General features: G+C 33.6%; 1 protein-coding gene across 1 annotated transcript in view; it reads right to left on the bottom strand.

Moving 5' to 3' along the window:
- PTPRQ (protein tyrosine phosphatase receptor type Q) overlaps nucleotides 1-17,773 on the bottom strand; it is a 269,344-nt gene that overhangs the window by 92,078 nt on the left and 159,493 nt on the right. Inside the window, exon 42 of the mRNA XM_036865712.1 lies at nucleotides 149-472. Coding sequence (XP_036721607.1) covers nucleotides 149-472 — 324 coding nt within the window. The remainder of the gene's footprint in view (nucleotides 1-148; nucleotides 473-17,773) is intronic.

Genomic DNA, 17,773 nt, shown 5'->3' with positions numbered 1-17,773 from the left:
AATTAGGGCAACCAGTTAATTTTAAAATATAAAACTAAAGTTACAAGAGCAATCTTTACCTATATTTTGAATGATTTCTATGGAAAAACATTTAGAGAGCTTTTTCTTGAATGCAAAAGTATATATACACATACAGAACAATACTTACGACCAGGCAGGGTTTGTGTAGATATCCAATTTGAAGCATCGCCATAGCCAGCATTGGTGCTGGCAGCCACTTGGAATCTATACCATCTAAATTTCTTTAAATCATATACTGTCTCTTCAGTTAGGTCAGCTTCGTAGAGGTATTGAATTTTTTGATATTCAACACATTCTTCAGATTCCCATTCTTTGCATTTTTGAGCCCGAAGTTGAGTGGTAATCTTATAATTTTGGAAGTAGCCAAAGATAGTGTCAGGTCTCATCCATGTCAATGTTGCACTAGTTGACTGAACATTAGAAAAAGCAATATTTGTGGGAGTGCTGGGAACTAAAAGTTGAAGGGAAAAAAAAAAGGAAAACAATTGGAATTACCAAACATTGTGTGAACAGGAGGGAGAAATGGGATTTACAAATATTTCTTTACTATGCACGTAGTGGTGATCTCTTATTACAACTGCCCTTAGATTAATATCCCCACATTTAATAAGCAGAAACTTAAGGTGATGCTTCACAGAGCAATGGTTCAAAGGGTTAGGGGACAAAACAACTGTGATGTTTTTATTCCTAATTTTGCTCCCCAATTCACTCACAAGTTACTTATAAAAACTTACTTTGGTTCCTTATATAAGCACTGGTACAAAGAAAAATTGCATGCTCATATAATCCTATGTACTTTCCAAGGAATGGTCTGAGTTTTTAATATTCAGTTCCCGAGAAAGACGTTCTTATATTTAAATGACTAGATAGACACAAACGCATCTTATATATAGTAGATGTTGATTATAAAATAATTTAAATAAACAAGATTATTAAATGAACTAATAATGTATACAATTAGTTAATTTTTATTTTATCTTGCACATATTTAAAATTAGTATAACCCTTTCTAGAACATCATCAAGCACACTGACATTAATATACAGAATAAGGTATCTGTATATCACCTACAATCACATGGTCCTACTTGGAGTCATTTATTAGATTTCATATTAACCGCTGGTTTCCTATATTCATACCGTGTGCCAGGCTCTGAGGCTGGTGTTAGGAAATCAAGATACATAGGCTTATGTCTTGTTTTCAAGAAACAGTCACTTATTAGACAAGTATAATAATATAAGTGTGTTATGCTTAGAAATATAAAAGAACAATGAATTAAGTGACATGGGCACTTTTTTCATGCCTGTCCTTGTATATGTGCAAGGACCTCTTCTCAGAAGGCTGAGATAGGGAGACTGATAACAATGACTTGTATGAAAATTACACAATTCATAAAAACTATATGTTAATATGTGCAGTAAAGATAAGAAAATTAATAAATGAGTTAGAAAATTCATTCGTAAAAAAGTCATTCATTCCTAAACATATCATATTAATTCAGATTTCAATAAATACCTAATGAGCATCTAATTTATGCCAAGTACTACTGTAGGTACTGGGAATACAATGAACAAAACAGACAAAAGTCCCTACCCTGGTGTAATTTACATTCCAGAGGTTTATATACAACACAAGTATAAATAAGTATTATATACAGTATTTTGGATGATGATTAGTGTTATGGAAAAACATAAAAAAAGGGAAAAAGGAGAAAGAGTTCCAAGGATAATGAAATTTTAAACTGAGTAGTCAGAAAGAAAGCCTGACTGATTAGGAGACATGAAGTTCCTGATGAAGGTGGGGAAACTAACCACGTGACTATTTGGAGGAAGAACATTCCCAGCAGAGGGAAATGCATGATTACAGGCCCTATGATGGAATCATGCCTGGTATATTTGAAGAATAAAAAAGAGGCCAGCGTGGCTAGTAGGAGGTGAGGTCTGAGAAGAAACACTGAAGGCTTGATTATATACGACATTGTAGAACTTTAAGACTTTCACTTGAGCAGAGGAGTTACAGGCTCTGAAGTATGTTTTCACTCTAGCTACTGTGTTGAGACTAGACAAGGGAGAGAAGGATGAAAACAGGGAGAGTAATTAGTAGGCTATTGCAACGTCAACACAAGAGATCGGGATGGCGTGGAGCAGGACTGCAGCAGCAGAAATGAAAGCAAGTATTCAGATTCTGAATATAATTTGCAGGAGAGCCAACAGGATTTGCTGCTGTGTGACATGTCAGGTATAAGAGGAAGAAAGGAGTAGAAGAAAGGTTTAAGGTCTTTGGGTTGAGCAAACAGAAAGATGAAGTCACTTAACCAAGAAAGGGATGACTGTGAAAGAAGTAAGCTTTGGAAAGTAAGATTAAGAATTTATTTTGAGCATGTTAACTTCGAAATGCCTATCAGATACCCAGAAGGAGATGTCAAATAATAGATGGATGCATGAGTCTGGAGTTCTGTAGGGAGATCTGGACTTGAGTTAAAAATTTGGATTTCCTCTTAATTTTTTACTGAACTATCTACAGACCTATTGCTTGTAAATTTGCCTAAACCTGGAAAAGAAGAGAAAGTCTAATGCAATGGAAAACAAGTAGTAAATTACTTAAAGCCATGTGATCAGATTCAATTACTCTGCTTTCAAATACTAATATTTATCATCAAATCTTACTGTATATAATTGAACAGTAACCTTTAAAAAGGTAGCTCTACAAACAGAACACTTTTAATATGACTTACAACACACTATCTTCAGTTATGCATAAGAGCAATGAGAGAAAAAGTTATTTTAAGGAACAATTACCTTTATAGAGGAAGAAGTTTTAGAATTGACTAAAAAGTAGAATTTCCATAATTTATTGAAATCCCTCAGCCACTAAGTTTGAATTCAGACCTCTTGGAGATAAGACACATTTTCAAAATATTCTAACACAAAACAGAGAAATATGACTGACTTGGGGGTTCAGGAAAAGTGTTAAGAGAAAAGGTTGCATGTGAGAGGAGATTTCACTAATTGTAAAGGTAGAGATTCAAGAAGAGGGGGGTAATGTGATCTAAGTCAAGTTTATAGCTTATAATTGACACTGGCAATAACAAAGAGAAATAGTCTGAGGACATACTATAGCACAGGATTATAGATAGCTTCTCAGGCAATGGAAAGCTATCAAGGTGACAGAATAAGATGTTCAGTAGTACATTTTATCAAGTCCAGTCTGATAACTGCAAACAGGAAAAGGGACAAATTCATAGAACATTTGATTTGTTCAGCAAGGAAGAAATAAAGTGATAGCAATAGGAAAGAGGTGAATTTTTAGATCTATTTTGGTGGTAGAATCCATAGAACAGGCAAATGAATCAGAAGATCACAGAATCAGAATTTGAAGGAAACTTAGAGATGATCTTGGTCAACCTGTCTTGTTATGTCTGACCCTTATGGAGGCAGATGTCCCCCAAGAATTTTGGTACCTACACCTTCTTCCAGTTTTTCAACCAAACACTGATAGGTGCTGATGCAAAAAAAAAAATTTGCAGCTGTAATTAAGAATCCAAATCAGTTTACTTTAAAATAGGGAGAGATAATCCAGTGGGCCTGATTTTATAACGAGTCCTTTAAAAGCAGAGAGTTTTCTTTGGGTAGTTACAAAAGAGGAAGTTAAGTATTCTAAGCAAGAGATTAGATTCAATGTACAAACATTTCTCCACTGCTGGCTATGAAGAAGGAAGGGGCCACCAGGACATCCCTAGGAGCTGAGGACAGCCCTTGGCTAAAAGCCAACCAGGAATTGGGGATCTCAGTCCTACAACTGTTAAGAAACTGAATTCTGCTGCAACCATGTGAGCTTGGATGAGGACCTGTACTCCACATGAGAACACAGCCCATGGATAACTTGATTTGACCTTGTGAGACTCTGAGTAGAGAATCCAGGCACAGCATACCCAGACACTGACCTACAGAGCTGTGCTCTAATAAATGGGTGTTGTTTTAAGTCACTAAGTTTGTGATAACTCATGACACAGCAACAGAAAACTAATACAACTTCACTCTACCAAATGACCAATCTCTACTTATCTAGCCTGTTCTTAAATATACAGAGCAAAATCTTGAGGGGCTTTATTTTAAAATTGATTTCCAGATAGCTCGATTAGTTTGTACAGCCTTCATTATTTTGAACAGATATCTACCTTCCTATAAATCCTAATTCTACCCTGAACACCCACCTCGAATAGTCCTAGTCCTATTTTCCTCTCCACTTTACTCCAACATTTATACCAAAGAACTAGAAAGGTTTTTATTCTGCATTCATATCAATAAAAATGATTGAGCAATTACTCCAAAATATATGTTTACTTATATATTATATACATATATGAATGCCAACCTACATATTAGATTATGTCTCTGAAGGTCTAGATTAATTCTTGGAACAAAATAGCATTTAATAAATATTTTTGAAAGTAGGAACAAATGAATAAGAGGGTATAACAGGAGACTTGATTTAGACAGATGGTCAGGAAAGGTTTCCTGATGAATTATAATTTAATCAGAGATCTGACAGATAAGATGTAACTTCCCAGGGGAAAAGCATCAGGGTGTTAAGACTCTGGGGAAGAGAACATGGTGCATTGGAAACACGTAAAGAAGGCTGCTACATCCACAAGGAGATGAAGAGGAAGACAGAAAGTTGGAGATGTAGGCCAGAATCAGATAATGTTGAGCCTTGCAGTCTGGATTCAAGATTTTTAGTTTTATCCTAAGTGCAGTGGGAATACTTGATAAGTTTTATATTGACTTTTCATTTGCATTAAAACCATAGACAAGGGCTTCCCTGGTGGCGCAGTGGTTAAGAATCCACCTGCCAACGCAGGGGACACAGGTTCGATCCCTGGTTCGGGAAGATCCCACATGCTGCAGAGCAACTAAGCCCGTGCGCACAAGTACCGAGCCTGTGCTCTAGAGCCTGCGAGCCACAACTACTGAGCCCACATGCCACAATTACTGAAGCCCGTGCTCCTAGAGCCCGTGCTCCGTGACAAGAGAAGCCACCACAGTGAGAAGCCCGCGCACCGCAACGAAGAGTAGCCCCCACTCGCCGCAACTAGAGAAAGCCTGCGCACGCAGCAATGAAGACCCAACGCAGCCAAAAATAAATAAATAAAATAAATAAATAAAACCATAGACTCTGCTCTTCCCCATGAGAGCAAGGGACTGTGGTCCAGACATTTCCCTTTCTTTCCAGTCCATCACTAACTACCCCTTTCATGTTTCAATTTCCTTTACCTAGGGTTTACTAAGCAACTTAAAGGTGGAAGGAAAAAAGGATGCATTAGCTATTCAATGAACTGGAGAAGGCAGAGGAGGCTACCCTTTCCCCATATTTCATCAGGGGGCATGACTAGATGCCCATGGCTCTCTGACCAACTTTTTTTGTACCCTCCAGTGTTTAGATTTCAGGAAAGAAAACTAATGGCAAAGTTTGTTGCACAGTAAAAAATTTTCAGCAGATTAACATTGGTCCACAGACTCCACTATTCTCCAAATAAGTGTTACAGAGAAGAAAAGGTCTAAATAGGACAGTACTTTAACTTGACAAAGAAACAAGATCCATACAAGAGTTATTTTTAACCTGGCTAAAGGAAGGGTAACAATAATTGCAATTGCTTTCCATGTGACAAGCACAGGGATGGGCCTTGCACGAGACACCCAGAGTCTGGCATGTATGGGCACTCAGTAAGTGTTGATTATGTGAATAAATCATGGTTCATGAAATAGTCCTTTGGTTTTCATGCAATACAAAATTTTGTCCACATTTTTCACTCAAATGTATTTATAAAGATGAACCAGAAATAAATCTAATCTGAGGCCAATATGTATAACTTGTAGACAATTTTTTTTAACAAGGCTACTTCAGACGCATACACAAATGACCAGCAGTAGGTAGGCCTCATTTATATCCAGCATCTTCTCTTTTGATGAACCGTGTGTTGAACTAGACTATTTCAAGGCAACTGCCCTATTGAATTACAGATACAAAAAGGATTACACTCATTTTAGCATGGAGAATCAGATTTCCATTCTTTAAGAATGACTAAAAACCTCAAACTTTTTCTATCCACAGATGGTACTCATTTGAACACATCATTCCATGCTTCCTGGAATAATCATGCAGCTTGTTTAGATTTTCTAAACATGACTGAACTGTGATGAAGCGATCAACATTCTCTGCCAAGGTATTCCGTAAATTACGTTTTTATTCATAAATTATTCTTACCAGCGAAATACTTTCATCATGGTTGTATTGAAAGTCTGTAGATCTATACAAGTAAAAATTTGTTACACTTTAAAGGCATGTCAGTTTTTAGTGATTATTTAGTATATTCCACTTAGAAGATGAAAATGTGTATAAAATGTAATTATTCTCTAAACTTCTGAATATCAATTATAAGAAGTTGCCAACCTCTTATGATAGGATGGTAGTTTGTACTGACTTCTCACTGACCTGGTTAAGTATACTAACATGGAAGACCAAGTTTCCTTAAATCTTTAGTCATGACTATATACATTTATGTTCAGGCACAGATATACTCTTTTAAGAAAAACAGGTGTCTGAAAAATGTATAAATACTTATAAAACTTACAAAAGTATCAACACAATCTTTCCTAGTTTATTAAGAATATTTTTGTCTCTACTAATTTTAAACAAACTACAAGACACAAGGTACAAATATATGATCTGAACATACACAAACAAAAGTGCAGTTTACTAACACTAACATAATATGGATCAATATAAACATAGAAATGCCTGAAAAGTCGGGTGCAAAGAAGATTTCGCAAACCAGATATACATTTTGCACTAACCTGAATTTAATCAGTATCATTTACTAGACATTCAGATTGAGTGGTATTGGCAAGTTATAAGTCTTAGGGTATAAGCCCTTCTTCATACATATATAAAAGTAATTTAGCTAATAGAAACTATCACAAATAGGTGATGCCAGGAGGAAGGCTCAATGGAAGGAGAAGATCTGGGAGCTACAACTTGAAGGAACAACTGATGATTAGTACAGATGAGGAAGAAATAATGTTTTAAGGAGACTAATATAGGGAGAGATACATAAATGGCAACAAGATGTTTGTCATGGGCTGGAAAGTATAACAGACTGGAGAAAAGAAAGTCTAAGGAAGTCATAAGAAAAAAGTTGTGGGCGGTGGGATATCAAGTGTGGTGCTACTGAAGGGCACTGAACGTTTGAGAGATGAATTTAGATGACTACTGCAGAACACAGAGAACAACCGACAGATTCACCGGTAAAGTATAAACTTAAAGAAAATCCTGAGCCTCCATATGGCTAGTCATTAGGAAATGGTAAACGTGATAGAAACTGGTTAGATACTGTACATAGGCAGTACAATGTAGACTACAGTGATAAAGAATAATTAGGAATAGAGCTAAAAGGCCAAAGAATATTGGCAAAAATGTGATGATTTATTGGGCAGAGAAAAATATAGGAGTAAAGAAATGGAATCAACACAGCAATTAGGTTAATAGATCAAATGTACATTGTACACATCCTAGAAGTAGGCTATGATTTGGCTCTGACATTACAGAAGATAATACAAAGGAAAAAATTAAGACTGTAAATCTCTGTGACCATAAATAAAGACAAATTAAATGAGCAAGGAACATGAAATAAACTCTGGTATTGAGATCAAAGGTAGATTTCTCCCCCAGAAAAGCACATAAACAATACCATGTAATTTAATAAACAGCGTCCTCAACAACATCCTTACATAGTAAATACTAAGTATGTTTAACTTGGCTCTTTCTTATAATGTCTCTCAATATGGGTGGGCGGAATAATTATCAAACACATTTTTGTAAAACTTTTTCTTTATAAGTTCTAATTATTCAGTTCAGGTATACTTCTCTCTGTCGGTCTGGCTTAATTCAGAGATAGATTTTGGAGTAGCTGAAGCAAAATTTACCAAAATAGGCTACATAAACATGATTTTAGGTGATACTACAAAGCTGAGAATCTGGAATGACACACTTCTTAGTATGCCAAATTAAGTCATTTAAAAATATTCCATTTGCATGAAAAAGACCTGAGAAAGTATCTATAAACAGGACTAAGGTTTTCTAAAATAATTTTTAAGTGTCTGTCACAGTGCATGTATAGATGGACAATTGGGGACTCAAAATTCTATGGACCACAGCTATAATAATATTAGTTATTAAGCCAAAAATTATTGAAACATAACTTATTTATAAAAATATCTCAGTAAAACTTCTGCGGAAAATGTCACTTTTTCTTGGAGAACTCAACAAGGAAAATGATGATACATATTCTATTTGGAGACAAAGTGAGTTGATTTGTTTTATAGAGTCATTAGTTTGACAGCTCTATTTAGTAAGTCATCTCCTGAGAATACCTATCAAAAATGACAACTTTGTTTTGAAATAGTTCATCACAAGCAGTTCTTAGGGGAATAATTATATAGCAGAATTAATCATCTATTAAGACCACTCCTATAACACCTGGAGACTAAATTGAACCATTGACATTGATGAAGCAATGAGAAAGATATACGGGTTAGTGATAATGTGCTTGAGGATGGATATGAGTAAATAAAATGCTAGTTTCATATCTCGTTAGCATGAATAAATAGAGCTGTTTTGGGAGAAGCTTAGGTTAGAGTAAGAGGCAGGGAAAAACAATTTGGGATAAATATGTATACATAAGCTTTGAAACCATAAGAGTGAATGTACATATAAGGGGGTGGTATTTATAGTATCAGAAAAGCAGACGATAAAATAAAAAACAAACTGAGTCTCTGTCAAGTCAATAGTTAATCCAGGGTAAATTATCAATAGAATAGGAAAAAGAGATCATAAAAAACTCACATAAGCCAATAATGTTCGGCACACATTGGTACTTAAGAAATATTTGTTTAACGAATGAATAAATGAACAAACTAATGGATGGATACATGGATGCATGGATGAATGCATGGATTTCAAGAAGAAAATATCACCAATGCCATCACCAATGTTGACTGATGAACAAGTGTCACCAATGCTGATTATAATCAAATGCTGCTTAAAACCATTCTTTTCTAAAAACTGGCTGTACAGAAAACCTTGATAGAGTAAAGTATACAAAAGGAGTCCTGGATGTAAGTTTGGGGAAAGCTCTACAGGACAGAACAATTTGGATTTTTCAAGGATTCCATGAGAGAAAGAGAGAGAGAGAGAATACAAGGAAAGAAGGAAAGATGTAAGCAGAAACAATCAATAGAGGAGAAAGGATCAAAGGATAGAGACTGGAGGCACTGTGAAATAATGTAGCCAGTAGAAAAATTCCAGATTGCCAAAATATTTTTAAGAACAAAAATACTGTTTAATTTAACGTCATGTATATTATTGCAGTGTAAACCCTTCCTCTATGCACTCACAAAATGTTTGGTAAGGCTATTATACATAAAAGTGCACAGTGTGATTAGAATTGTCAAAATCGTGCAAAAAAATTTTGCTGCAGTAGTCAAAAATTTATGTAAAAATATTCCATTATCCAAACCTAATAAGTCTGAGGGATCTGTTCTGATGATGCCAGAATAGCTTGTGTCACACTAATCCTTCTGCAGATAACAGCTATAAACTCTGTGGGGGAGGGAGGGACAGCTTCTGGCTTGTGGTGTCAGGGAAAGGGATGCAGGATTGCCAGAGCATTTCAAAAAGGAAGAAGCCACAAAGGGGTTAGACCCAAATTACAGTTCTAAATTCCCTGAAAATCCTTGGCCAATCTCATAATTGTGGAAGTATGAAGGACATGCCAAGAAGCAAAGTGGAAGGCAACAGATGAAAAACTTACTAGAAATTTTAGTTGCTTCCCAATGCAGAGGAGATAAAATTCAGAATTTGAATCCCACCAAAGTAAGGAATTGGTAAACAGCAGGCCTCATTTTAAAATCCCAAAAGGGCCATACATTTACTATGCTCTATGTCCCAGGATTAAGGAATTCTCTCTACAAATAAGGTTGAAACCAAAATCACACATTCACAAAACTGTAATTCAGTAATTTAATGGCCTATTCGAATAAAAAGCCAACACCCTTCAAAAGAAGATACCAAAATCCAGAGTTTCTGCACAATGTCACAAACAATATCCAATATAAGTTTAAAAATTTCTAGGCAGGCAGGAAAATTACTATTGACAGGAAAATGTGACTTGTAGTCAGGAGGAAAAAGTGTTCAATAGAAAGAGATCACAGGATAACACAGGTGTACGAATTAGTAGGAAACTAATTTAAAGAAGCCATTAGAAATATTTTATTTGACTTAATAGAAAACAAAGCAAATGGGGAATTTCAGCAGAGAAATGGAAGTAAGGAAACAGAACTAAAGGGAAATTCTAGAACTTAGAAGTATAATACCTGACATGATATTGGATTTGTTTAACACCAGATTAAAGATGGCAGAATACAGTCAATGAACATTATGTCACATCAATAGAACTTCAATCTACAGAACAAAGGAAGAAATGTGAAAAAATTTAATAAAGCCTCAGTCACTTAAGAGGTATGGAATTAGAGTCCCAGAAGAAAAGAAGATGGCAGAAAAATAATTTAAAAAATAATGGCCCAAAATATCTCAAATTTTAGAAAAATATTAATTTACCAATACAAAAAACTAAATGAACCCACAGCAAAATAAATGCAACAAAAACCACACTAGCCATATTATTGTAAAACTGCTTAAAAGTAAAGATAAAGAAAAAAAAAACTTGAAAAGTGTCCCCCAAATAACATTTCATACACAAGAGCTAATGATAAAAATGGTGGTTGACATCTCATCAGAAATAATGAGTACTAGAAGACAAAGGAATGACATCTTTAAAGAGAAAAATATTGGGTGGGAGAACTATCAACCCAGAATTTTATATCCACAGAAAAAGACCCTCAAAAGTGAAAACAAAATAAATCTATTTCCAAATAAATAAAATCTGAGAGAATTTGATGCTAGCATACCTGCACTAGGAGAAATTCTAAAGCGGGTTCTTTAGTTGAAAGGGAAATATTAGCTGTAACTCATAACTACTGGAATAGAAGAACACCAATAATGGTAATTATATGGGAAATACATGGTCTTTTCTTAATTTATGTAAATGTCTACTGGCTCTGTAAGTAAAAATAGTACCATAAATTGTGGGGTTTACAATGTAAATATATGTAAATCATTTAAAATATATAGATGTCAAATGTATGACAAAATATATGGAACTGTACTTTTGCAAAGTTCATATATTTTATGTGAAGTTGTAGAATATCAATTTAAATACAATAAGCTAAGGAATTACATTGTAATCCCTTGAGCAACCACTAAAAATAATGACAAGGAAGTATAGATAAAAATCCTATAAAGAAATTAAAACAGAAAGCTAAAACCATCCAATTAACCCAAAGGAAGGCAATAAAGAAAGAACCGAGGAACTAAAAAAGAGCTAGAAAACAAATAGCAAATAGAACTAAACTCAACTAACTTAATAATGACTTTAAACATAAATAGATTAAATGCTCCATTTAGAAGACAGAGATTGTCAAGTAAGATAAAAATAAAAGACCCAATTATATGCTGCCCACAAGAGACATAATTTGTCCACCAGACACACAGATTAAATATGATACAAATAATTCAGAAGTAAAGATAGAAAAAAACCATACAAAGCAAACAGTAAACTAAAGAGCATGTGCCTATATTAATACCAGATTAAAGAATCTTTAAGACAAGGAGTGATCTAAAGATAAAAGAGACAGTTTATAATGATTAAGGATCAGTTAGGAAGTTATAACAATTATAACTATGTATGTGTTTAATAAAAAACTTTGAAGTACATGAACCAAATACTGACAGACTTGAAGAAATCCACAGTATATTTGGATATTTTAATATTTCCTTATCAATAATATATCGAATAATTTTTGCTGAAAAGTGGTAAGAATACAGATTTGCAAAACATTATCACACTGAACTAATACATAGAACATTATGGACAACAACTGAAGAATAGACATTATTTCAAGTGTGCATGGAAGAATATTCAACAAGATAAATTATATGCTGAGCCATAGAAACTGTCCCAACTAATTTTTAAAAATTAAGTGTTACAGACATATTCTCTAAGAATAATGGCAATAAATGAAAAATTGATGACATGTGCATATCTAGAAAAGTCCCAAATATTAGAAATTAAATATATTTGTAAATAACCATGGCTCAAAGAAGAAATTTCAAAGGAAATTAGAGAATATTTTTATCAAAAGTAAAAAGTCAAAATTTGTGATATATAATTATTAGGAGATTTATAGCTGTAAATGATTATATTTGAAAAGAAGAAAGGCTTAAAATCATTATGTAAAGTAAAATAAACTAGCTACAAAAAGATAAATACTGCAAGATCTCACTTATGTGTGGACTCTAAAAAAGTCAAACTCATGGAAACAGAATAGAACAGTGATTGCCAGGGGCCGGGGGAGTGGAGGGGAGATAATGGGATGTTTGTCAAAGTGTACAACTTTCAGTTATATGAATAAGTTATATGAAAAAGCTAATGCACAGCATGGTGACTATAGTTAATAATGATGTATCAGTATTACATACTTGAAATTTGTTAAGAGAGTAGATCTTAAGTGTTCTCACCACACACACACAAAAGGTAAATATGTGAGGTGATGGATAGGTTAATTAGCTTGATTGGAGGAGTCATTTCACAATGTATACATATATCAAAGCACTGCACTGTATACCTTAAATATATGCAATGTTTATTCGTGAATCATACCTCAATAAAGCTGGGGAAAAAAGACAGAAAGAAAAAAATTATGATCTATATCTTCACCATAAAAATACAGAAAAAAAGAGCACATTAAAAGCAGAATATTTAGAAGGAAGAAAATAATAAAGATCAGGACTCAGTGAAATAGAAAACAGATAAATAAAAGAGAATATTAACAAATTCAAAAATTAGTTCTTCAGAAAATTTAATAAAATTTGTAAACACTTGTCAAGCCATATATAAAAGTATAGTGCATCTGATAAAGTGTGGTCTATCCCAGGAAGGTAAATTTCACTTAATATTAAAAAAGCTAATCATATAATTTACCACAATAACAGAATAAAAGAAAAAAGCATACGATCATGGGCATCTACAGACATCCTACAGCACACATCGTACAAAATTGTGAAGGATGGATGCTTCCCCTTTTGATTGGGAACAATGCAAGGATGTCTGCTTTTACTACTTCTATTTAATGTAGTACCAGAGAGTCTAGCCAGTGCAATACGGTAAGGGAAAAAAGTCAAAGGGTTTAGAAAGAAAGAGATAAAAATTACCCTAATTGTAGATGAAATGACATTTTTAAATGTAGAAAATTCTAAAGCAATATATAACAAAAACCTTCTGGGACTAATAAGCAAGATTTAGCAGTTGTAGGATACAATACCAATAAACAAAATCAACTGTATTTCTAGATTCTACATCAAACAACTGGTGACTAAAATTAAAATTTCAAATAACATATAACGTTAAATAGGAATAATTTTAACAAAAGACATGTAAAATTCATTTGCTGAAAACTACAAAGCACTGCCAAAAGAAATTAGAGTCTAAAAATGGAGACATATACCATGTTCATGGATCAGATAACTCAATATTAAGATGGCATTTCTCCCTAAATGCATGAATAGATTAAATGCAATTTCAATGAAAATGCCACAGGGTTTTTTGGTAAAAATCAACAAGATGATTCTAATAAAATTTATATGGAAATACAAAGAACTAAAATAGCTAAAACCACCTTGAAAAATAACACATTTGTAGAACCTACATTACCTGATTTCAAGACTTGTTATAAAACTGTAGTAATCAACACAGTGTGGTATTCATAAAGGTAGACAAATCAATGGAAGAGAATATATTCCAGAAAGAGATTCAAGTGCATAGGGTCAATTGATTTTTGACAAAGCTACCAAGGTAATTCAGTAGGGAAAAGGAAAGTCTTTTAAAAAGTTTTGGAAAAATTGAATGAATATATTAAAAAGGAACTTTAAATCATATCTCATACTATACACATACACAAAATTTGAGATGAATTATGGATATAAATATAAAAGCTAAAACTGTAAAATTTCTAGAATAAAAGACAGGATAATATCTTCATGATCTTGAAGTAGACAATATTTCTTAGGACACAAAATGTACTAATGTTAAATTAAAAATTGCTAATTTGGATTTCATCAAAATTAAAATAATCTGCTCATCCAAAGGTACCATTAAGGAAATAGAAAATCAAGCCATTGACTAAGAGATAATATTTGTTATACACACATGTAATAAAGGACTTGTATTCAAAATATATAAAGAGTTCCTATAACTCAACACCAAAAAGAAAAGCAACTCAATATAAAATGGGCTAAAGACTTGAACGGAAACCTGTCAAAAATGATAGAACAATCCTCACGTTGCATGTTCTAATATGCTTGAATTTCTGTTTTTATGGTTTAATTAAATAACATCTGTCTGCCCAAAATAGGGGTTAAACTTTGTTACCTTTATATATAAACTATGAGTTCTTGTATAAAGTACTTCACTGCTAGCTCTCCTGTCCACAAAATTTCTACCGACAAGGACCTACTGTATAGCACAGAAAACTCTACTCAATATTCTGTACAACCTAATTGGGAAAAGAATTTTAAAAAGAATAGATACATGTATATGTATAACTGAATCACTCTGTCGTACACCTGAAACTAACACAAACAACATTGTTAATCAATTGTACTCCAATATCAAATAAAAAGTTTAAAACAAATGAAAAATGATTTGGTTTCTCACACACACACCCCCACACACACCCCCACACACACAGATGTACATCATAATCAGAGACCAATAATGTCATTTCTTTTGAAACCTATCATTGATTGGTCACTGTGCATCTGTTATTTAGTTCATGCACAGGCAGCAAGGTGTGTAGTTATATGGCCTCCTTATCTCCCATGTGCATATGTCACGTGCCCATATGCATGTTCAAAGCTAATCCAAACTTTGCCAAGTCATAGAAAAGATGCTCTCTCTATATCATAAGCTAAACAGTGAGGAAAAGAAAGTAACCACTCTTGATATGTTTTTAATAAAGTGAAAGCTTTCATTCTCAGTTATTTCTAATGTTTTAAATTACAGTGTACTAAATATTGTTTTTGTTGTTTTTTCATTTCCTATATATTTATAACTGACAGTAAGAGAGTTTTTAATGTAGTGACAAAAACTTTGAAGGTTGGGCTTCCCTGGTGGCGCAGTGGTTGAGAGTCTGCCTGCTAGTGCAGGGGACGCGGGTTCGAGCCCTGGTCTGGGAAGATCTCACATGCCGCGGAGCAACTGGGCCCGTGAGCCACAACGGCTGAGCCTGCGCGTCTGGAGCCTGTGCCCCGCAACGGGAGGGGCCGCAAGAGTGAGAGGCCCGCGCACCGCGATGAAGAGCGGCCCCCGCACCACGATGAAGAGTGGCCCCCGCTTGCCGCAACTAGAGAAAGCCCTCGCACGAAACGAAGACCCAACACAGCTAAAAATAAATAAATAAATAAAGTAGCTATTAATTTAAAAAAAAAAACAAAAAAAAACTTTGAAGGTTATGGAACAATCATTTTCCCTATTGATTATTAAGGTTGCTTTGCACACATTTTACAGACAGCTTTACAGTCATTTTTATGGTCCCACACTATCAGGTAAAGCAAAGACTGTCTTTATATGAATTATCAATAACCATGTTAAAGGATTTAACATCATTAGTCATCACTGAAATGAAAATTAAACTTACAATAAGATAGAAGTTCTTTTATACCAGCTAGACTGTCTAAAATTAAAAAGGACTGATAATACCAAATTCTGCTGTTACCGAGAAGTAATTAGAACTCTCATACAATGCTGTTGGGTGAGTATTTAAAATAGAACAACCACTTGAAAATCATCAGTTTCTTGAATAGTTAAACATGCATCTGGACTATGACCCAGCAAGTCCACAAAAAAGTTTTATACAAAAATATCTATAACAGTTTTATTCATAACACTTAGTTTGGAACAATCCATATGTCCATCAAAAGAAAACAGACATACAAACAATGGGATATTAAAATGGTGGAAAATGACTCAATAATAAAAAGAACAAATTACTGAAACCCTCAACAACATGAGCTTCACAATTATGTTGAAAGAAATAGACCAGATATAAAAGAGTACATATAGCTCAAGAACAACTGAAACTAATCTATGTTGATTGAAATCAGGATAGTGGTTGCCTTGGGGAGTGGGTGTCCAAGGGAACTTTCTGTGGAAGATGGAAATATTCTATATGTTGCTGAGTGGTGGTTACATGGCTGTATACATGTGTGGAAACTCATTTAATTGTATAATTAAGTTCAGTGCATCTCACTGTATATAAAATAATTTCCCATAATTAGAAAATGTTAAAAAAATGAAAAGAAAAAGGCTTTCCCATTAAATCGTAACAATATTCAAAATGTTATACATTTATATAGAAAATTAAAATACTAGATACTAATACTTTCTAGCTAATATTTTATAAATCTAGACATTATGGAAAAAATCATGAGCTTTATTATATTTCTCATGTATCCATACTAGAAAAGAAGCCTTATAGATTAGTCCAAGTACGTCAACAACTACTTTCAATTCTCTTTTGGTAACTGTTCAATCTTCAGGCAAATTTTCTAATAGTACTTGTAAGAAGAGCATTCTATCCAGCTTCTAGGAAGTATGTCTCACACAGTTAATAATTTCTCTGTCATAACATCCTAAATACAAAGTTAGTTTTAAATTTCAGGCTAAACTTTAAAAATGTTAGACTGTCATACATAGCAAATATTAATGTAGTTACATTTTAAAAATTACTAACAACGTTGGCTTTTTAAAAATCCTATCTAAAGTAGGCTAATTTAATTAGTAATAAATGTCAGAAAATTGGGCTACTGTTTTTTAACATATCCTTTAATTGGTATAGATTTCATTATTGTGATCCATATGGAATTACATTTATTATCTTTCTAACACTGCAAATTGCCTTTAAAGTAGTAATTCTTCATAATAAGGTATCCAGGCACCGAACTAATGGGTGAATCAAGGATGCAGTGAATAGGAGGTGGTGAATATTCAAATTACAATAACATTAATATACTAAGAAATGTTACTTTATTTGAATTCTAAAAGTGGCTGCTATTTATGCATGTCTTATATTTATAAAATAGATTCCTCCAAAAGTTTTCTTATATACCATGAAACTTGTAATATTTTGAGATGAATGATAATTTGCACAACCTACTATTTGTTTAAAGCCTTTTCTTTGTATTCATATTACATTTTTTAATTGTCTAAATTAACGTAATATTGTTAATGAAATTTTGCTATCATTAAAACTCATTTATTCTACATTTCAGAGTTTTTCCACCATTAGTAAATGTTTTTCCCTGAAGCTTATAATCTCATAGAAACAAGGAGCACATTTCTGAAGCTTTCAAGTCATATGGCTACCAGAAAGAAAGAAAGAAGAGGGGCTTTTGCATGCACACACACATGCATAATTTACTTACAAAGGGAAGTAAAAGAGAATAAGAAAAAAATGAGGTGAAATGGAGGAGGAGGTTGATATGTAAAGGCTGTTATGAAAAGTATCAACTACAGCTGCAT

The sequence above is a fragment of the Balaenoptera musculus genome, chromosome 10 (assembly GCF_009873245.2).
Source record: "Balaenoptera musculus isolate JJ_BM4_2016_0621 chromosome 10, mBalMus1.pri.v3, whole genome shotgun sequence".
NCBI lineage: Eukaryota > Metazoa > Chordata > Mammalia > Artiodactyla > Balaenopteridae > Balaenoptera > Balaenoptera musculus.
The sequence above is the reverse complement of the archived record's forward strand: the minus strand, read 5'-3'. Positions and strand labels throughout refer to the sequence as shown.